The sequence below is a fragment of the Rhipicephalus microplus genome, chromosome 8 (genome assembly GCF_043290135.1).
Source record: "Rhipicephalus microplus isolate Deutch F79 chromosome 8, USDA_Rmic, whole genome shotgun sequence".
Taxonomy (NCBI): domain Eukaryota; kingdom Metazoa; phylum Arthropoda; class Arachnida; order Ixodida; family Ixodidae; genus Rhipicephalus; species Rhipicephalus microplus.
This window is the reverse complement of record NC_134707.1, coordinates 37,993,285-38,015,529: the sequence shown is the minus strand read 5'-3', so window position 1 is coordinate 38,015,529 and position 22,245 is coordinate 37,993,285. Positions and strand designations below refer to the sequence as shown.

Here is a 22,245-nt window from a genome sequence, read left to right as displayed (position 1 = left end):
CAGCTTGTGTAAAGGAGCCAATTACGATCGAGTTATTCGATCCAAATCGGACCCAATCGCGATCACGACATTAGCGTTACTGGTCTTGAAGGCTATTTTTTAAGGACTGCAATAGCCATCTGTGGCGTCACGACGGCCATATTAAGAATATAAAAAATTTTGCCGTAAGGGGGATTACTGTCGCTCCGCTGGTCCCCCGCTGGAGTGAGCTCTCCCGCTGGGAACAACCGGCTGCAATCATGGAGGTCGCGGGTGCCCGAAGAACACCAAATCGGCTCAGCCTGGACGACATGCCCTGCGAAATCCTCATAAATATATGTTCCTACCTGGACTACCAAGACCTGATACGGTACGCACGTTCGTATGAGCCCACGGGCTAGCCGCCTTTCACGCAGCTAATTCAAAGCTGCCCACGAAGCGTCTGCTACCGTGCTGCGTCCCGACTTTCCGCGTGTTTCTTGTCTCTTCTTAACGATCCTAATTTATTCTCGTTAGTACTTTCGTTTCGAGCGTCTCAATTGCCTATCTTTGGTTAGCAAGCCCGCGGCAGGCGTCCTGTTTTATTCGCGTTTGACATTCGCGGAACAGTTGTGAAGTTCATGGACGCTAGTACGGACACATCGGCTTGTTAACGGGCGTATGTCTGAAAGGTTGGCTGTTTCTTTCGCTTCTAACCAATGTTGGCGCTTATTTGGTGGTCTGTTCCCAGTTACAAACGTTCCCAGTTAACGCTCGTGTGCTCGATTCTACTGTGAAGTCGCCTCGTCTTTTATGACGGCAATCGTGCGAGCGCTGCTTTTACGGTGTTGGTAAACATGCGCCAAAGTACCTCTATCGTGTTTCTGTGTGCTGTGCGAAGCCCGTTCGTTTCCTTTGGGCGAGTGGCCATTCCGTTCGAATTCCAAACGACAATTGCATAACGGATCTTACTTCTGTAACATACAAGATCATGATTAAACTAAACCAACGCGATGAAACGGCACATATAGAAACGTCGAGGTTGTTACCGTAGGCAGTTGGAATTTTTTTATCATTCTATTCATGCTTTGAGCGGCGGCTATCTGCAACTCTACATTTGTCAGACATATCCTTGAAATCGCATAATTAAAAAGCTTATGAATGGACACTGGTTGATGATCGCACAGACAATCGTAGTGTGAGCCCTGATTACCTTCACTGCTGTGGATATAGGACCACAGGTCTCACTCATAAAATATATACAGTGCCTAGGACTCACTCAGACAAACACGCCAAAATATTACTCACCTGGACTCACTCAGACTCGCGCCTCGATCCGAGTCCCAGGTAGTCGCCTCATGAGTCTGTAAGTCTAGGATTAGCTTTTTCGATCACGGTGTCAATACCCATTAACACCACTTTCTCACGTAATCGGTGTTCTTCCTGGGGGCTTTTGATATAGTACCTTCTAATATGAGTTGTGAGTGGTTGCAAATCAGCGGTGATACTTTTCTTGAAAGAGCTGACAGTTCGTAAGAGATATGTTTATCAAAAACTTCCCCGGAACATTTGACATGGGCGGAGGGGGAGGAGTACAAGGCACTTTTTTTGCATGATTCACACCTTCTATCAATAAATATTGAAATGGTGTATGAATGACGCTGCTTTGGAATACTTGCGGGGAGAAGGGAGTGTAAACATGAACCTTGGTAAGGCTGTTAGAAATGCTGAAGATGACTATATATAAGATCATAGGCCAGCAAACATAAGTGGAACGTACTCAGACTCACTCGGGAAATGTACCTTGCGATTTGGACTTGCTCGGACTCAATCTCACTAAAATATTACCCAGCCGTACTCGCTCAGACTCGAACCAAGTCAGAGGGAGTCCAAGTGAATCGTCTCACCAGTGAGTTCGCCGAACTATGTATGGGACAGTTGTTCTTCCGTTGGTATTTGTTCGTTGTTTAGCAGTTGGAGACAATGAATACATAAACACTTGGTGCGTGGATCGGTTGCACCGGGTGCTGCAGGCTTGTAGCTGTTGGCATCTGTGTCGTTCAGGTTAGAACCTCTCATTTGTATTTTGAAGATAATGCTACACGGCATGGTAATGATGTGGCCTATTACTTGTACTAAAAGAGTAGATGTATGTCAATGGTGAGGTGCTGCAACGGTATTCTGAGTACAGCAAATTTATTTACAGTGGTAGAGTTACAATGTGGGACAGATGTTAAAGAGCATTTTAAGTGCACATATGTATAATCTTCCCCTTCTTTCTCATATACATAAGCCACAAACCATTTTTTCCAAAACTGATGCACCTCTTCAGTCTATAAAGGCTGCTTTGCAGTGCCCAAAAAAATAATACGTGTTTTTTTTTTCTGTTTGCAAACAGTGTAATGAAACACAGGGATTGATATTAAATTTACTTCAAAGTGTTTCGATTGTCCAAGGACACATTTGATGGCTGAGCATGTACAGTACTGATGCATTGTGCACTAATTGCTTGTGTAGAAGATTGCTTTGTGGCCTTGCAAATTTATTCTTTTCAACAAGATGTTAAGCTATAAACGTAACGCATTATAGCAAGTGAGGCTTATTGGCTTTCATGCACTTAATAAGAAAAGTTATTTCACAGAAAGCTTTAAAGGTGGACTGAAATAAGTGATGCTGCAATACTGTTTAAGAACCCCAAAGCTTGGACAAATTCATCCAATGGCCATGACTTCTACGGCAGCTATGCAATCTTAGTGCCTGTGTAGACATTTCTCCTCCAAATTCTACGCTCCAGAAGGCATCCATGGTCATCTCACATAAATGTGCAAAAAAGATTAGCTGGCAACGGCGCAACTGCAAACCACAGTACTGTGCCAGTACACGCATGGCGTAGACTTTCTCAATTTTGTCGAAAGTGGGCCTTCAAACTCCTTGTACAACACAATGCATTGGCATGCTATTTACTCCCTATCCGTAGTAACTTTGAGCATAATAAGTGTGACAGGAGACAGCTCTGTGTCCTATTGTCATTTTTGTGTCGTTTTGTTGCACTAGAAGTTACTGTGGACAGTTTGTCGTATGAACAACAATGCCAAACATAGGAATGATCAAACCTAACATCTTGCACAGAAAAACATGCATTCATGACGTCTTTCTCAGAGAAAAGTTAGTTAGAAATTAGCCATCTGTCTCATTTCTGTGAAGAAATGAGATGTCGGTCTCATTTATTTAAAAATACTGTCAAATATTACATAAAAAAAAGACCTTGGTGTGGCCTAACTGCAATCCTTAATTCAAGGTTGCAGGTTTGACTCCCATTGTTTAAAATCCACTGGGTGGAGCATAGCATGAAACAATGTTTGTGCAGTATCTGTTTGACGTGTTGTAGCTCACAATAAAAACAAAGTATGCATGGCATTGTTGGAGTCCTCAGCCACGGCATTCTTCCTAACCTGCTGTACAGTCTGCCGCGGTCAAGCAGTAGTTATGGTGCGTGACGTCGCTGTAGCTAACATTGTTGCTACCTGTTTGAACATCGCATCGACCCCAACGATGCCCGGTCCAGCATTTCGTGTCAGCTCTGTTATCAAATCGCAATGTTTCTCAAACTTGTCCCTACCTTTCTGTTTTGTTTGTGGCATCATCTATTGTAGGAGAAATTCGGTGGGAGAGCTAATTTATATTGCAGCATCAAAAGTTTCAGAAACAAGAATGTGACGTCAATGCCCGATTGCCTTACATCATGGTGCTAGAAGGAGCCCTTGAATATGCTACTGTACACACAGCTCGCTATTTGCATTCAAAAATTTCAAACCCAGTTACGACAGTTTTTCAGAACTCTTCATTGACAGTGGTAAAAGAAGAGTTAGCGACGGAAAAGTAATAGAGATATTCTAAAATATCAAGGAATACTAATCTTGTAGATTCCCGTCCGCAAAACGGCAGAGGCCTGTCTACTGTGCGATGTCAGTGCAAATCAAAGAACCCCAGATGGTCTAAATTTCTGGAGCTCTCCGCTACAGCTTCTCTCAAAATCTTATCGCGGTTTCGGGATGTAAAATCCCATATATTATTATTTAGTTTCACATAGATGAAGTTTCTATTGTGCATGATAAGGATATGGAAAGTATGTGCAAAAATAAATCTATGTTGGAGTCCATTGACCCACAAACACAATTAGGAAGGCCAAATACTTGATAAACTACTCCATTGAAGAATAGAGGGATCAAGTTAGAGAAAACTATTTTCATTGTTTTTTTTTTCGTAAAATTGGCATTTGCTGTGCAAGTTATACAGTTTTTGTGAAATTGTCCTAGACTGCTGACTTACAATGTCCTTTTTTCTATATGTAGTACTTTAGTACTGCAAGGAAGCAGCAGCTCTTTCTGCCCCATTCATGTTCTCAGTGTGAGCATTTACGTTTCCGAAGATTTCGTATTTTTAAACCAACACCATTTTTGTTTGTCTAAAGTTTTTTTTTTCCGATTTCCTGTTCAAAAGCTGGCCTGCTCTTCTCAGTCCACATGCTCTGGTAGCGTAATAAAAAAAATATCATTTATGGCCTAGCACAGTGAAATGCTCGCGCTTGAAAGCACACAGACAGGATGCAAGTGTTCCTTAATTGAAGCGACTCCAATGTGCCCAAAGCTCTGACAGTACTTTTTTTATGAGCCTTGAGAACTCTTGACTACCATATGAACTTCCATAATATTACTGCGTGTTTTCCGCGTTACAAATGAAAGGTATCCAGGGATCTCAACACACAGGAGATTCGGATTTCTGTGTGTTGACTTATGTTTTAGTAAGTGCATTAGCACTTTGACGAGAGATTTAGAAAAAAAAAAAGGGTTTGATAGGGACTGTCGTAACATGATGCTTTTCTATACAGACTGTCATATCTGGCTTCTGATAACAAATACTCGAAAGCCTGCACTGTCTCTCGGTCAGTGTCAGTGAGTGACATGAACCCAAAGGATGTTATCTCCGTGGAAGTAGCTCAGTTGTTCAGGCCACCAGTGATAACTCGGACACATTTCGCTTTCACGCGAGTCCACTGGGGACGATGTGTTGACAAATGCTCTGCTGCTATCTCTGAACGAAAGGCGATTGTTGGTTCGTGACAATGCAGCTATATTCTGTAGCTGTGTCCCATATTCTAAGCAACCGTCTCGCATAGCTGCTGCATCAGTTGTGATCTTAGAAGATAAGGGCTTTTTTCTGTAAGTGCAAAGAGTGAACTGGATATCTTAGAACTTCTTGTTGGGCGAGTTGGTGCAAGTCCTATTGTAGGATGAGTGCTCAAATATTGGACGAACACTGGAAAAATGAAGTACTCAAAAAGAGGAAAAACTAACAGCTGGTTTATTCAAGAACGAATGACCAGCGGATAGCTTGTGATCTTTCTGTCTATTTTCCTGTGTTCATCCCATATTTGCATGCATGTCCAACTATGTGAACTGGTATTGAGTGAAGGAAAACAAATTGTTACGGGGGTTTATCAAGGTACACAGCGACCGGGAGAATAGCAGCAAAAGCGGCTCGGCTCAGCGGTGCAAAGTAATTGGCTCAGGCGATGGATTGGTGATGTACATCACAGAGGCCCCTGATTGGAACACGAGGATGGAAAATGGCAATTGCAGTGATCGGCGGCCAACTAGAAGTGCAGACGGTTCGAAAAGCATTGAGCCGCCATCTTCAGGGTCACAAGAGATAAAGACAAGAACAGTAGACTAGGCAGGCACAATGGTGTCTCCACAAACTGTGATTTTGCGACATGTGTCTTTGTCATTGGTGATGTCTTTCGAAAACGGGAAAAAGTCAAGTTCAGTACGAATGCAATTGATGATCGCATGATGTGCAGGCAGGAAATCTCACCCTAATATGACATTGTGAGAACAAGATGGCAACACAATGAATTCGATCACATAAAAAACATCCTGGGTGACGACACAGGCTGTGCAAGCACCAGATGGCTCAATGTGCTGCGCGTTGGCTGTACGAAGGGATAGTCCAGAAACAGGCATTGTGACTTTTCTAATATGGCGGCAAATGCGGGCATCAATTGCTGAAAAGGCAGCGCCGGTGTCAACAAGGGCTAGCGTTCATCTTCCTTCCATGGCGACTTCAATAACGTTTTGGGGAGAAATTTGAGGCCTTATGCATTTCACCAGAACCGCAGTTCTCACCTCCTGAACTGTGCTACTTAGTTTTCCTGACGCATAGGGCTCCGCCGTCGTTGCATGGGGGAAAGATAGCAGCGGCGAAAGGAGGGTAGGGTCCGAAAGGTAGGACCGGATCCGTAGTCGTCTGAGTAACTGCGGCAGGGTTATCTGACCCATGGTGGACGTGATCCATGATGGCAATAGGCGGTGCACGAAAGCGACAGTAACGGGCCACATGTTCAACAAGGCCAAAATGAAAAAAAATAGGACGGTTGTCTTCCGTGCGCCAAGGGTCGTCGGCTCGTGCGTACTGTACGACTGGGCGGCGATATTGGCGGGCAAATAGGCGGACTACCTGGGCTGTAACCCTGCAGCACAGGCCTCGAAGTGACTGCAACGTACGTCAGCGGAGCAGCAGTCGGAGCCTGATGGAGAGAAGGCGGGACTTCTTTGGCAACCTGGTTCCTGATGAAGTTTTGGAGAGCGGGCACCAACGGGGAATTTGACTGGTGGTAAACAAGCGGCATCAGCAAAAGCTGGCGAGCGACCTCTTCATGGACGAAATCCTTAATCTGTAGCAGCAGAGATGAGTTGTCAGGAGCAACAGCCAATCCTGACATAGAAGTCACCTGTGGATGGGAGTGGCGCGTGGCTGTGCCTTGTTTGTGCAGCTCATCAAAACCTTGGAAAAGACTGACAAGTTCAGACACTGCGAATGGGGTCTTTTGCCAGCAGTATCTGAAAGGCGTTATCTTCAATCCCTTTCATGATATGCCCGATCTTATCGGCATCGGCCATTGCGACATCAACGCAGTTACACAGGTTGACAACGTTGTTGATTACTTTTTAACGTTCTAGGCTGGGACAAGGAAACGAGAAAGAAGAAGAGCGCGAGCGAGGGACGCGGGGACGCTCAAGTGACAGCAGAGCGCTTCCGAACGTAGTTAAATAAACAAGTATTTTTTGCCTTATATCTTAAAGACGGAGTTGAGTCTAATCGCAGTGTCTGGAACGCCATCGTCTAAACATTGGTGCCGTGACCAGGATTGAAAACCAGGACCCTACGGACGGCTACCAGTCAACTGCAGCGGCATGGAGCGACTGAAGTCGAAGCAAACGTCGCGGCGAGCAAAGAACACGAGGATTACAAACAAGGCAAGTGAGCTCCTCGCTAACGACTCTGCCTCCTATGACCAGCTCAACTCTATATATGAGAGGCTGAAGGCTAATAACAAAGAGCTCAAAAACCTGAACAACGAGATTGAGCCGCATATACCTGACGAGGAGTCCAAGGTCGAGTATAACGCTGTCTTACAATACGAGGACGTTGCTACGCGCATTCTCGCTGAGATTCTCAGCAAGAAAGATCGCATGCTAAGGACATTGACCGAAACTCAAGAAACAGTTGCCCAGACAGTCGTAGCACCATCAGACGGAACTGGAGTTAAATTGCCTAAACTGACAATAGCTCCTTTTTTTGGAGACCTATGCAAGTGGACCGAATTTTGGGAATAATTTTACCAAATTGTTCATAGTAACAATCGCATCACTGCCACAGAGAAGTTTCATTACCTGCGACTGTATCTTAAATGAGACGCTGCATCAGTAATTGCGGGCCTTCCGACGACAGAAAGTTGCTACAGTGACGCCATCAAAATGCTACAGAAGCGATTTGGGGACAAGACGCGCCTAGAGCAAGAATATTTTGCCAAGCTATGGATGTTAAGCCCTGTTCGTTCATCGACTGACACCAAAGCGCTACGCAGCTTGTACGACCAAGTTCTCGTGAATATCCGAGGCTTAGAGACTTTGGGTGTGCACAAGTCGTCATTTTCGACAATGTTCTGCGACATCCTACTGCGTGCTTTTCCACGGGATATAGTCGTGCAGTATTATCGATCATGTGCCGTCCAGTTGGCATATGACTCGAGAGCTGAAGCTACACCCGTGGGACTGGACCGTGTGCTCAACTTCCTGTGTATCGAGCAGGAAAGCCTGGAGAAGAGTGATTTTAAGGATGCCAAAGGACGAGAACATGGAACACTCCCCGTGGCCAGTCAGTCGACGTACTCTCGGCGTGGGAAACCGACGTCATCTGTGCTTCACAGCAACTCGGTACGAGAAAAAAAGGACAACTGCGTATTCTGCTCGTCCAGCCATCACGGATCGGAAGCCTGCACAGCTGACTTGTCACAGACGCAGAAGAAGGAACTGCTTTCCAACGACAAAAGGTGTTTCCTTCTTCTGCGTCAGTGACAAGTCCCAGGTTTCGGCACACAATGTTTAGACGATGGCGTTCCAGACACTGCGATCAGACTCAACTCCGTCTTTAAGGTATAAGGCAAAAAAATACTTGTTTATTTAACTGCGTTCGGAAGCGCTCTGCTGTCACTTGAGCGTCCCCGCGTCCTTTGCTCGCGCTCTTCTTCTTTCTCGTTTCCTTGTCCCAGCCCAGAACGTGAAAAATAATCAACAACGTTTTCAATGTAGCTGGTGAATGTTTCACCATTCTACTGCGCACGGCCACGCAACCGTTGCTTGGCTCAAAGCTTGTGAATAGCGGGGCGCCCGAATACTTTCGTCACGTGCGTTTTGAAAGCAACCCATGTCGGGAAGTCATGTAGGTGGTTTCGATGTCACACGCCGCTCAAATAAAATGACATGTAGTTGAGCTTCGCGGCGTCATCCCAGCAGTTGATCACGCTTACCCGTTCGTATTCGGAGAGCCAGTCTTCAACATCCTCCTCTTCTGTACCGCTGAAGATTGGTGGGTTGCGTTGACGCGATGGGCCAGGGCAGACCAATGTGGGCACCAGGACTGCAGGTTGTTGCTGTGGTTAATTTGGTACTTCATCTGGCATTGCAGAGGCTGGCTTGAGTTTCCGGTTGTGAAGTTCCAGTTTGTCACTACCCAGCACCTCCACCACTTGTTATGGGGGTTTATTGAGGTACACAGCGACCAGGAGGATAGCAGCAACAACAGGCAAGGCGTAGCCAGGGAGCAAACAGCCGAGCGAGCCAGGCGATTTCTATATATATATAGATCTTTATACAGTTGGCTAAAAAATGCAGGCTGAATGATCGTTTGAGCTCTAGTGCATTATGGCAACATGAATTATTGAACTAGGTTGGCATACTGACAGGAAAAGCACGGAATATGAAAAGGGAATGATGACAGACACAACAGCACTATGCTTCGTCAAATTATATGTAATCTAGATCGCAAAAGTTTAGGTAGGATAACCTAAAACTTACATCAAGGGCAAAAATTTCATTGTCTCTGTGTATGTGTCAACAGCAAGATGTGGTGAAAGGATCAATTAAATTCACTAGCCTTATGTGCAAAAAACGCGATGCAATGATGAAGTGGCATGACTACCATTCACAAAAATCACATATTGATAAAAATTACTTTTGCAATACCATAGTAGCAGCTCTCACACAAACACTAGCAGCTATATTTTGTTTTTTGTTTGGTGGCAGACTGCAAATAATTCTTTCAAAAATTATAATGATAATGCGACAAAAATAACATTTTGTCAGGTTTTGCTCTCTCACTTGACAGTACATTCTCTTGCCACCAGCTCATAAGTCTTCGGATAAAAAAAAGCTACTAAAATGTTGATGAGTGTTATTGGATATGAAGAACTGCATTGTTGAAGAATTTAACAATAGAACTCAGTGGTACAGAGTAAATGGTCTCAGTTCGAACATATAAGCCACAAAATCAATGAGGTTCGGTGGAATGTTTATGAAGTCTCATTGCACGCACTCATTCAAATGTCCTGGAGTTGTTTTGTCATGCAAGTAGTATGTATCATGAAATAAATAGATTTAGTGAACAGATTCAGATGTTTATGACTGGTTTTGACCTTTATATGTGACTTGTATTTAAGCTGTTTTCCCTTTGTTCTCAATCATTTGACATTTTGCTTTAATGACTTTTGCAGGTGCAGCCGCCTCAGTCGTCGGCTTCGGGATGTGTGTGCCCACGACCCCCATTGGCGCGGTCTGTGCTGGAAGTACTGGCTGGAGACAGAGTGAGGACGCTATAATTAATAATAAATCCGTACAGCCGAAGGCTAACACAGTGGTAATGTCGCATGATACAGTTATGTGTACTGGATGGCTAAATTAATGATAAATCCGTACAGCCGAAGGCTAACACAGTGGTAATGTCGCATGATACAGTTATGTGTACTGGATGGCTGATGGCCATTTATGCAAGTGGTCACCTATTATGGTTGGTGGTAGGAATACTAAAGTAAATTACTGTACAGTGAACTAAAGAGAATCGGATCCTTCAAGCGTGCAGTACCAAGAAAATCTTGCTATGCTTGCCTCGGGAATGGAATTCCAACTTGCCAACTTGGACAACCCTGCAAACACGAACCTAGCTGCAACTTTTGATTAATTATAGCTATCTTTGTAGTGCAATGACCTATGTGCATCTATGCATGATCTCATTTTTCAAAGCGATCCGCTGTTCTTTTATCAATTTGAAACTGTACGACATGATTCCCACAATTTCTTTTTTATAATTTTAAGCTGGGTTCACCAACAAGGGCACTGAAAGTAACATCATAAGTGTCAGGGCTGTAGCCAGGGGGGGCGCGGGGATATGTTGGCGGTTCAACCCTTCCTGAAAATCAGATGCGAAGCAGCTTATGGCCGAGTTCAATTCGGTGTGCGTAACCACCCTTTCTGCGCATGCACAACAGCTGGCCCAGGCACTGCCCGAACATGCTCGCTCTCTAGCGCATTCCTGCCTTTGTGAGGCGCTGAGCAAGACGCTGTGGCCTCTCCCCCTTACACTCTTTCAGCAATCTGTGATTGCGTATGAGAACGAGATTCCGCAGATGTGCGATGAACTCACGTGGCATGCTCCAACAAGAGCTCGGGAGTAACAGCAACACAAACCACAGTGAATTCATGGTGTGCTCCACTTGCAAGGACACGTTAACATCGGGCAAGGTACCGATGCTAAACGGAACTTTAAGTTGACCCATGCATTGCTTCGCATGCTACTCATGGTTCCCTTTAGTGGCAGATGGTGTAATATTTTCAATTTTGCTTGCGTCTATACTGCACACTTGTAGATACATGTACAAACACACATGAATATACATAAAGTATAATATAACACCCCCCCACCCACCCCTAAAAAAATTGTGTCCACTGACATCAGTGTTCAAGGCAACATTGTGTTCACCAAAGCATGCCTGTGGAAAGTTCATGTTTTCACTCTTTGCTCTGGCATTCTGGTGTGTGTCATCAAAGCATCCTGCTCATCTTGTGAATCTATAAGCTATCACACATCAGTTTGTTGTGAAGAAGGTAATAAAATAAAGAGGCACGTTTTGTAGGGACATGTAGGGAGTAGCATCATGCACATCTGGCGAACGCTATTTGCTTGCAATTTGCTCAAGATAGCTAACTGAGCAAGCAAGACCTATTCCGATGGCTGTTGAAAGACTTGACGCTGATTGTTGACGAGACAGTCCACTGCGGGGTGGGCACTGCCCCACCTTTTCAGTCCGGCCTCCCTAGTGAGGCTGGTTCGCTAGCGGTGCTGACGCTCACGTTGCATGATGCACTTTCTGCCACAAAATTCGCCAGTCTTCCTGAACGCACCTTAACTTAAAATGCATGGTAGTTTATGGCGGGGCCGTATCAAGGTTTAGGTGTTGCAGCAGCTACCAGTAGTCACAATACCCTCAGCCATCTCACATTTCATTCTGGAAGTCAGATTGACAGCAGGCTTTCACTGAACGTAAAGAGAGGGAAATGTTGGTGAAGAAGAACATGTCGAGACGAATGCTTCAAAAGCAAATACATATTGCACTGTTCATGTTCACCATATATTACCAACTATGCCCATTCAGCCTGCTTGGTAGTGCATTACACTCTGCCAGGGCACATGTCATGCATACATCATATTGAAGTCTTCATAGACTATAGAGTGCTGATAAGGAGGTAACACTAGAGAAGAATGTAGTGGTAGCTAAGAGGTGAAGTCCAGCGGCTGCTCACTTCTCATTATGCGAGTTATTTCTCTGTTGACAAGCTTCAAGTGGCATGACAAGCCAGAGGCAGGCCAAATTAGCTTGGCACGTCCAATAGATACTAATGTAGATACCAGTGTAGACAAGTCCCTGCTTGACAAAAAGGGTTGTGAAGAGGGTCTGTGTGTGGCATTTGTTTGCCACAGCCAACCATCGTTCTCTTGACACTCGCGCGCTATTGTGTCCTTTGCAGGTTACCAGAAGGTGCCACATGGCGATCACACTTCCAGGAGCTGTACCACGACCTGAGGCGGTACGTGCACTGCTACGCGGCTATGAAGACCGCCTGGCAGAAGATCAAGACTTTCATGCAGAAGCACTGCCCGGTCATCGCCCAGTCCATCAAGGGTAACGGTGTGCGCCTGACCGCTTTATTGGCTGAATGAATAGAATGACCCGCATTGTTATTTGAATAACCTCGGAGATAATTTCATGCTTTCCGGTTCATTCGACCCCCACCCACATTCCACTGTAAGATTGCTTTTGTTTTCATTTTTTAATTGACTTTTTAAAATGCCTGGTATCTCGATATGCTTCGTGGTCGTTGAAGAGTGCATTGTGGCCAGGATACTAAAAAGTATACTATCCACAATTTGTTTAGCCTTGAGGAACTTCTGACAGCTTCCCTGAAATGCCTCAGAACCCCTGCCCACGTCCTGTCAATCTAAAGTATATGAAGAACGAAACGAAACATGTGCCTCTGGTTCTGCCTAGTGTTAGTATTACCGCCGCCATCAGACCCCTTCCACACAGTGCGCCAGTTACTGTGACCAGGTCTTGCAAGTAGTTGCTTATGGAGAGTTTTGCAGCGTAGTATTATTGAGGAAATCCTTGCAGCTGTCCATCACAGGATTTTTCAAGCGGCTATTTCTCATTCATTTCCAGCTGGAACAACGGAGGAGCAGTTGGACGCGGCTGAGCGCAAACTGGGCGTTCGCTTTCCGGATGACCTGCGATGCTGCTATCGGATCCACAATGGTCAGCGGCTAGCCTCGCCAGGGTAAGTGGAGATGACTTTTCACCAATCACCAACAGCCTGGCGTTTGTTAAAATCGCCGTGTAGACTAGCCTTAGGGCCGTGCCAATAAAGAAGCTGTACTACTAATATCGTAGCATACACTTCTTCGAATGTACAATCAAGAACGAATACTTAGAAAAATTTCACTCTGTATGTTTCAAGTATTCGTGAATATTTCAACCAATGAACTCCAGGTAAAATGTTAAGAGCTTTGCATTAAGTCTCGAAACTTCATAACTCTTTTTTTCTGTTTATGATGTTTTTAGTGACGATGATTTTTTCTGTGTCTGTTTTTGTATTGCTTGGCTGCTTGCTGAACAAGGTTCCCGATTTCAGTTTGATGGGCAGCATGAGCATTCCGACGCACTACCGGTCAGAATCCCTGTTGGACCTGGAGACGGCCATTGCCGGTTTCCAGGTAAGAGAGACATGGCTGACGCAATGCAGAGCATCTGTTCTAATAGCGACACAGCCGTCTGTGCTCACCACAGCCTGCATGTAGTAAAGTCATAGATGGCCCCGCGGCGGTGGTTCAGTGGCTAAGGTACTCGGCTGCGAACCCGCAGGTCGCGGGATCGAATCCTGGCTGCGGCGGCTGCATTTCCGATGGAGGCGGAAATGTTGTAGGCCCGTGTGCTCAGATTTGGGTGCACGTTAAAGAACCCTAAGTGTTCGAAATTTCCGGAGCCCTCTACTACGGCGTCTCTCATAATCATATAATGGTTTTGGGACGTTAAACCCCACATATCAAAGTCATAGATGTGCAAATAAAGACGAAACAATAACACGACAATGAACTCAGATATATTGAAATGTTAGTTACAAGAAAGTAAATGGCAAATAGTTTTGTAATAGATATAGTATTAAGAATATACCTGTATAACAAATTTTTGGATATAATGAAATTATTTTCATGTAAAGTTCAACTTTGTTATTACGAGATTTGAGTGTACCGAATGCCATTGACTACTTCAATTACAACTGTTCAGTGCCACGTACTTCCTTTTTTATATTACGTTAGATTTGCATCGCAATCGCTTCAGATTTCAAAGCAACTAGCCCGAGAACAAGTTACTTTTGGCATTTTGCATTAATTGACCTGGAGCAGGATTTTTTTTTTTTTTCCTGAGCAGGATTTACCTCTTCGCAGTGCACGTTTCTGATTCATGAATCATGAGCGGGTCGTCGCGATCTACTGGCCATTATGGAGCGATTCACTGCACATTTGCGTATGATCGTATGCTGACAGTACATGCTGCACCTTCTGAAACAATTGATATCTTTGTTTTCATGGAGTGCAGAGCAGGGATGGCCTACAGGGCTGCATGCCGCTCACGTTCTGCCTACACTCGGGCCTGACCCAGTTTATAGCGCTCCACGACACGGATGGCCACGCACCTGGATGCGTCTTCTACCCCTCGCAAGACCTCACCCAGGGTGTCAGGGGGCACCCTCTCGATGCCTTCATCACCGGTGAGTCCTGGAGGGTGTCAGGTAGCACGGAGAGGGTGTCAGGGAGTACCCTCTTGACGCCTTCGTCACCGGTGTTTTGTTTCACAACTACCGCATTGTAGTTAGTACGGTTACGGTTAATATAGCTGAGAGAGGTTCGTCGACTGTACATCTTTTCTTCTTATTCTTAGTTTGCTCTGACTCAATGCATTGTTCTACTTATCATGGTAGATGGCAGTACACGAAACAGGGGTGTAGCAGCACAATTGGTAGCGAGTTTGCTTCAGTGAAGGCTATGGAAAACATTGGCAAGTGAGCTTTTTAAAAATAGTTCGGCCACTGTTGGTCTGTAATAATCGTACTGCTAATGGTTTTTTAGCTGTCTCTCTCTCAGACTTTACTTACTGTAGCTGCTGATTCCTCTTGCCAACTAGTAGGCATATGCATCTGAGCATGTGCACACAAGATCATGTTTGCATGGAAGCATACACTACACATGCACTAGCTTTAGACAGTGAATGGAGAAGTGATGTTGAAATGAGAAATATTGAGTAGCTCTGCCGTCTATCGCTCTGCTTCTATCCTCTCCACTATTACATCGATAGGTACTGAACGTTCCTGCCCTCGCTGAAGTCATTCTGTTGACAGCGCACAGCTTGCAGTCATACAAACTGCTGCTTAGGTTGGGATCGGCTGGGACCACTGAGTTGTATGGCACTAAATTTGTCACTAGTAAATTGTGTAAGCATTACAAGGAAGTGCATTGAGTAAGTGGCAGTAAAGAATGCATTGTGTGTATAGTTACTTATAACTTAAGTATGTAACATCACACAATGCGTGCATTCTGTATGCTGAGCTTTTTTAACCGAACTTCAAGAATGTGTTGCATGCATAGCCCTCTTCACTTCAAAAGAATGTAACAAGATTGTCTTTGACAGTTTTCTTCTACGCACGAAATTGTGAGCTCAATTTTTGTCTACAACAAGAAATCTTGGAGGAAAGTTGAATGCCAAAGCACTTGTTTGATAGTTTTAGGTGCATGCTTAAGAACCAGTTTAGCATAATGTTTCCACTGAACCCAAGTTAAAACATTAGCTAAGCCTGCTTTTCGTGAAATAAGTTGTTTCATACTGCTTCCGAGTGCTTGCGTTCTAACCTAACATTCAGGTTGCCATTTTGTAGCCCGGTCCTTCCAAGAGTGGTTCACAGGTTACGCCGACATGCTGGAAAACGAAGAGTTTGTGGTGCTCGACAATCAACCCTACAGGTAACATTTCACTTGTTTGTTCATATTGTTTTCGGCGTTTAGCTTTTAGCCTTCAGTAACGTATTTTTGGCTTGGTTTGCTCATCGCCATCAGCTGTGCCTAATTTTATCAGAATACATCTATTGCTAGCTTTCAAAGCAATGCACCTAATTATATAAAATGGAAAAAATACATATAAATAGTAATAGATGATTTCACATGTTTCCTATTTCCGTTCACGTATATGCCTGCATTCCTCGACGTCAGGTTCTACCACGTGCCGGGCTGTGAACTGACGACAGACAACATCACCGTCTCAGTGTCAACATGCTTCATGCCCGAGCTGAGCAGTGTGAATCCCCCTCACTTCTTCCACACGTACCGGATCACGTGAGTGCGGCCACCAGAAGTCCAGCGTTTCCATCTTATAGCTTTGTAGTTCGCTTTCTCTGGGCACTAAAAGGCGCTCAACTTGTCCTCCAGCCGTGGATCCCACATGGCGTGGTCACGCTCGAAATCAAGTGGTCAATACAGGCTTGAAACAGAGTTGGTAATGCTGAAAACTGTGTTAAACTAAAGAAACACAATCTTAAATGATGTAATTAACAAAACCAAGAAGTAAATGACATACTTAGCTTAATATCGCTAAATATACTCAAGACTGAAACCCATGCCACATAGAAGAGGGTGCTACCACCTCTCCAAGCACGCAGTTGTTTTTCTCTCTGGCGTCTTCACTAAACCTGAAGGACAAAACAACCTGACGGAACTTGCTGCAGGCAGCATGTATCTCAACTGCCTAGGAGGTCGATAAAGCGTATCGAAAATAGCGCACATGTCGTACACCGAGTTTCTGAGTCAGCCTAACAAGATTCTATGTGTGCCAGGGAAACTCTGCGCACTTGCGTCAAACATTGCCATCATTGACGGTTCGGCGAATGGAGCATTGAGAACTCTACAAAGAGTGTATTGCTGGGTGCTCATGCGTTGCACTTCCTCAGGTTGCACACTTAGTAGAACTGCACTTAGCATTGGTTTTGGAACTACGCTAATTGATAAACAAGAATGGCATTATTGCTGCTGTTTTTTATATATATACTTTTGTTACCTTGTGCTGCAACAGATGGCTAAATAGTTGTGATAATGATGATTTGGTGGCTTCGGACTCAGCGACTTGACATCTCAGCTATGTGTTGTCAGAACGCACCAAATACTGAGAAGCCTGTTACACTTAAACTTGGATAAAACGAGATATTTGTTATTACGAAGTAAATTAAGAATAGTCTCCGCTGCAGTGGTCTAGTGGCTAAGGTACTCGGCTACTGACCCGCAAGTCGCGAGATCGAATTCCGGTTGTGGCGGCTGCATTTTCGATGGAGATGAAAATTCTGTTGGCCCGTGTGCTCAGATTTGGGTGCACGTTTAAGAACCCCAAGTGGTCAAAATTTCGGGAGCCCTCCACTACAGCGTCTCTCATAATCATAGGGTGGTGTTTGTACGTTAAACTCCACATATCAATAAATCGATAGATTAAGAATAGTCTTTCAATAGATATAGTGTTAGGAATAGGCATTTACGGAACTCCAAGGGACAAGATAGTTTGTTCCATTTATGAGAAGTTTTATTTAAGGAAAGCTTACAAAATGAATGAAATATGACTTTATTTCAAGAGCACCAACTGTCGCTGACTGAGCAAAAAGATTTTGAAGTATAAAACACTACTATAGTTGATTAGAAAAAGAAATGTTGCTAATATAGCTGACTCCAAAAAAATGAGGTGATAACAACTTGCTCGGCCTTGTTCAAGTACTTTCTTACATAGTAGGAGTGCATTGCTGAAAGGCTGGGCAGAAACCATGTGCCACCATCGTGTTCAAAGTAGCGCTGCAACAAGATGACAGCATCTCTTGCTGCACTGTCAGCCACTGAAATGAGCTCAGGATCACACACCATCTCATCACTACCTGTGCACAGGTCCTCGCCTTGAACTTCAGCTATAGGTTCCTCAAGGCTGTCGTCAAGTTCACGACGAGACGTCAATTGCTACTCTGTGTACGCGGACATAAGCAATCGCTGGATTGGCTTGACTATGCTAGGCCAACATTGGCATTTGTTTCATAGTTGCTACCATGGCCACTTCCGCCATTCATGGATTTTGCCCGTTTTAGTTCCATTTAACCGACGTAAGCGAACAAGAATGTTCCGATTACCCGAAACTCTTTATTAATAAATATATAGGAGACCAACCAAATGTGCCTGGATAGTTTCGTTTATGCGCTTTTTCATTTAACCGAGTTTTGTTTAATGGTAGTCCACTGTATACCAAATTTTTGGGCCCTGCCACGGTAGTCTAGTGGTTAAGGTACTCGGCTGCTGACCCGCAGGTCGTGGGATCGAATCCCGGCTGCGGTGGCTGCATTTCCGATGGAGGCGGGAATGTTGTAGGCCCGTGTGCTCAGGTTTGGGTGGACGTTAAAGAACACCAGGTGGTCGAAATTTCCGGAGCCCTTCACTGCGGCATCTCTCATAATCATATGGTGGTTTTGGGACGCTAAACCCCGCATATCAGTCAATCAATCAACGAAATTTTTGGTTATAACGAAGTTAATTTTGTGTAAGAAGTGACTTAGTTATAATGAGGTTTGAGTGTATAGTTTTTACACACAGGATGTCTATGTCTGAAGACGCGTCTGACCGAGAGAGCTGTCAGCTAGAAACCCGCCACTGGATCATCACCGACGAGAATGGGCTGGAGGAGCGCGTTGATGGTCGAGGTGTTGTGGGTGAGTGACAGATGCATAGTCTGCGATTTCTTATGCCGCATGCTTAGCCTTTTTGCTCCAAAACGTTGGCCCACCTTCAAAATGACATTTCAAAGCTCAAGTGAGAGAACTTTACTTTCTCGTTTAGAAATTGTGCATAATGCAGTTAGAAAATGTGCACATTAATCGACCACGACATAACTAGACGAGCACTGCCCGACCACAAACTTCTGCAACCATGTTGTGTTGTCAAAAAGGGCTTGACAACAAACTGCAAAGGGTTAATATTTCTTGATGTCATTCTACAGTAGCTGCTGTTGTAATGGCATGTGAGACAATGAGTTCATACAGTAAACCTTGTGTAAAAATGTTCTCGCATCTGTATGAAATCTGCTCATTCATTACATTTTGCCATCACAACAGTGCTGTGACAGATTAGACTGGTGTGCTGTGGTTAACAACCTCTATGCTCAAATTAATGTCCAATTAGTACAGTGGCCAGCTTGTAAGAGCTGCTGGAGGCTCTTATTAACCAAACTCTGCTGTATAATTGGCTCAAGCTCCTCCACTGTCATACACCCTGTTATGGGAATAGGTTTCACATGGTCTCCATCTTGGAAGCCGTCATTGTCTGTGTTACATGTCACGCAGGCGAGTACCCTGTGATGAGTCCCGGCGCGTACTTCTCGTGGGTGAGCTGCACCAGCCTGAGCACCACCTTCGGCAACATGAAGGGCCACTTTGTCATGCGCAACTTGCACACCGGTGAGTTGTGAAGGTAGAGGGGTCACGTCACACTATTTGCAGGTTGGAAGGGAAGAAGTGGATTGTTTTTCTTTGTGGGGTGCGATATCAGTTAGATTTGCAGTCAATTATGCCAAGGAAAGTAGTAATAGGGTATTTTATTGGTACTAGTTAATGTAATTTAAATACGAAGAAAGAAAAGTGAACGAAAGGATGACTTGCCGTTAGCAGGGACTGAACCTGCACGCTTCGAGTAACGCGTCTGATGCAGTGGCAAATTGTCTTTTCATCTACTCTTTTCTGTTCACATTACAATATAATTACTACTAATAATATCCACTATACTTTTCTTGGCTTCGATTAGTTCACATTGATAATTGCAAACATGATTTTTATGGCAATAAAAGGAAAGTAGTCAATTTCCGGGCTAGTCAGTGTGACGTTGCGGTGCCCACAGATGTATAATGCTGCGTAGCTCGTACACATGGTTTGTTTATGAGCCACTTGCTTAAGCTGGGTTGTTACTTAACAGCAACAAGAAACTATCAAAAGATTTTAAAAAAGCAGTTTCTAATGTTGACATTCAGTTCCTAGCAGTTCAGTTCGTAGACAAAAAAGCCATTTTCATGAACGGCAAGAAGAACAGCGCCTCCTGATCATGTACACTGTGGTGCATGAGTATTCACACCTAACACTGGCTTCTTGTGTAAACACAGGGCAATCGCAGTGTGACTGTTGTTATAAATGCTTGCCTATAAAAACACGTATACCTATAAATCTCATCGTATCGATGTTGTACATCCGTGGTAACGCAGGTTCTCTCTCATGAAGAGCAATACCTCAACAAAGCATAGAATGAGACGTTGGATGTTAACAACACAAGGTCATATCTTAGCAACGTTTGCCAGTGCCTTAATAAACCTCAATATAATGAAACGGGATATAACGAAATATTGACTCTAATGAAGTAAGTGAAAGAAGTCACAGCTTTGCCACAATGGCAAAGCAGTGAACGTGATAACAACAAATTCGAAGGTCACGCAAAGAATAGCAAGCAGATCAGAACGTGCCCAGCATTTCTCCCGCACAAATGAAGCACGAAACGTACTCACAGGTACAGATGAATGTGAATAAGTATTTCGGTTGTTACTTCCCTGTGTCTGAAAAGCGTGCCCTTTTCCCAAACGGAGACTGTGCAATAAGTGCAGTGACCTTTGTGCACCTGCTAACTACAACACAGTCGTTCCGGTAAAAGCCCAAGGCGTACGATTGTCTCCACCACGAGATATGCGAACGAACGCATGAACTTCCCTTCTTCGCGGGGCAAAGTACGCATGGGAGAGTGCACGCCGCTGCGTCGTGAAGGTCTGGCGATGCATGCTCAATGCGCCATTTCGCTGGTAATGCTGAAAACACTATTGTTTTCCCAATATGCCCATCGGCAGTGTTAAGTGGTAGATTAAAGAGCTTGTCGTTTGAACCTTGAAGGAGGTGCTCCTTCGTGGCTCAGTAGCTAACGTCTCGTGCTCACAATTGACAGGTCAGACGTTCAATTCTGCATGCCGGAGTCTTTCTCGGGATTATTTTTCTTTCTTGCAAATTCATATTGATACAGAATAGCCACTGCAGCCTTGCTGCATGGAAGAGAAAGACGACGACGGTTGCTGGTTGTTGGTCTGCTGCCATCTTGTTCACCCAGTACTCCAATTAATCAAATAACCAACCCGTAACATTATTAGTGGAAATGGGTGACACCCGTACCTCAATGGAGACGCGTCAAAACACCGAGGCAGGGTCGCAACACCGGAGATATATATATATGTGGATACGTATACATATACAGTGAATGACAATGTCGCCGACAGAAAAATCCAGAGTGTGTTCATATAATTGATATCGCAATAAAATGTTCTTGCCATAGATACAGTGTTAGGAATAAACCTTTATAATGAATTTTTAGATATAAAGAACTCTTTTTTTGTGTAAGATGCAACTCTTCTGTAATGTGGTTTGAATGTATTATGCTTACCTAACCTGAAATTGAAGCATTATATTTCTTGTTTTGTAGTATGTAATTTTCTTTCTTATTACCCATCAGAGCTTGTGGCAGTATCAAAACATGTGACGCGCCAGCAAATGACAAAAGACAAGAGAAAGGAGTGGTTACATAGTGTGACTCCCATTCCCTCAATACAATTAGCCAGCAAACATGTTGTCATTGCATTGAGGTTTTCAACACTTTTTGTTCCAGGCGACATGACTGAGGTGCATTGTCCTGTATTCAACATGAAGTGTCTACCGTACGTCACGTCGGCCGAGCGAGAAGCCATCAAACGTCAACGAGATGCCGTCAAGAAGGCACAGTGATGACCTCCGCCTGGAGCTGATCCAACTCAGCGTCTTGTGCTTGTTCCATCTGTCGTTATGGTGGTTGAGTGTCGGCGCGACAAATGCCCTAGGCCGTTCTGCTGCACCGGCATCTCAAAGCGCAACATGACCGTCACACATCAAGTTGATTCTGTCTCAACGAATGCTGTAGTGTGATTCAGTTGGGCAGTTCGCAAGCTGACTGTCATGCCGGTGAGCTCAAGGCCTCGCCAACTCCGCCGTCACACGCTCCGTCACTGTGACGACTCTGTCGCTTGTCGCGAGAGTGTCAGTTTACAAGTTTCACTTCGCTTATTACACCAGCGAATATTTTTAATGTAGCAATAAAACACTTTATCGCGACGGTTTCCAGTGCCACGGCAGTGATGTAACAGAGCATTTGATGGCTCTGCGTATCGAGCTGCCTAAACTGTAAAAGAAAGAAGCTGTTACAGGTGATCTTGTGCGTTGT

General features: G+C 44.5%; 1 protein-coding gene across 2 annotated transcripts; it reads left to right on the top strand.

The window, feature by feature from the left end:
• Window positions 1-186: 186 nt before the first annotated feature.
• Window positions 187-22,145, top strand: LOC119164390 (F-box only protein 3). Of its 2 annotated transcripts, none has more exons than XM_037416571.2 (11): window positions 187-349; window positions 10,070-10,159; window positions 12,378-12,538; window positions 13,070-13,184; window positions 13,539-13,620; window positions 14,504-14,675; window positions 15,837-15,921; window positions 16,168-16,290; window positions 18,568-18,683; window positions 19,314-19,427; window positions 21,658-22,145. In XM_037416571.2, exons 1-11 carry the CDS (start codon window positions 240-242, stop codon window positions 21,771-21,773), a joined length of 1,284 nt encoding a protein of 427 aa, XP_037272468.1. In that variant the 5' UTR covers window positions 187-239; the 3' UTR covers window positions 21,774-22,145. The 2 variants fall into 2 exon arrangements, with proteins under 2 accessions (XP_037272468.1, XP_037272469.1); XM_037416572.2 differs by having other exon boundaries at window positions 189-349; window positions 12,378-12,532.
• The last annotated feature ends 100 nt before the right edge of the window (window positions 22,146-22,245 follow it).

Bases quoted from the DNA above. Each gene is read 5' to 3' on its own strand.
- LOC119164390 (XM_037416571.2), top strand. From the start codon at position 240: ATGGAGGTCGCGGGTGCCCGAAGAACACCAAATCGGCTCAGCCTGGAC. The intron at 10,160-12,377 runs GTGAGGACGCTA...TGTCCTTTGCAG, and splicing joins AAGTACTGGCTGGAGACAGA to GTTACCAGAAGGTGCCACAT. The intron at 18,684-19,313 runs GTGAGTGACAGA...CATGTCACGCAG, and splicing joins TGATGGTCGAGGTGTTGTGG to GCGAGTACCCTGTGATGAGT.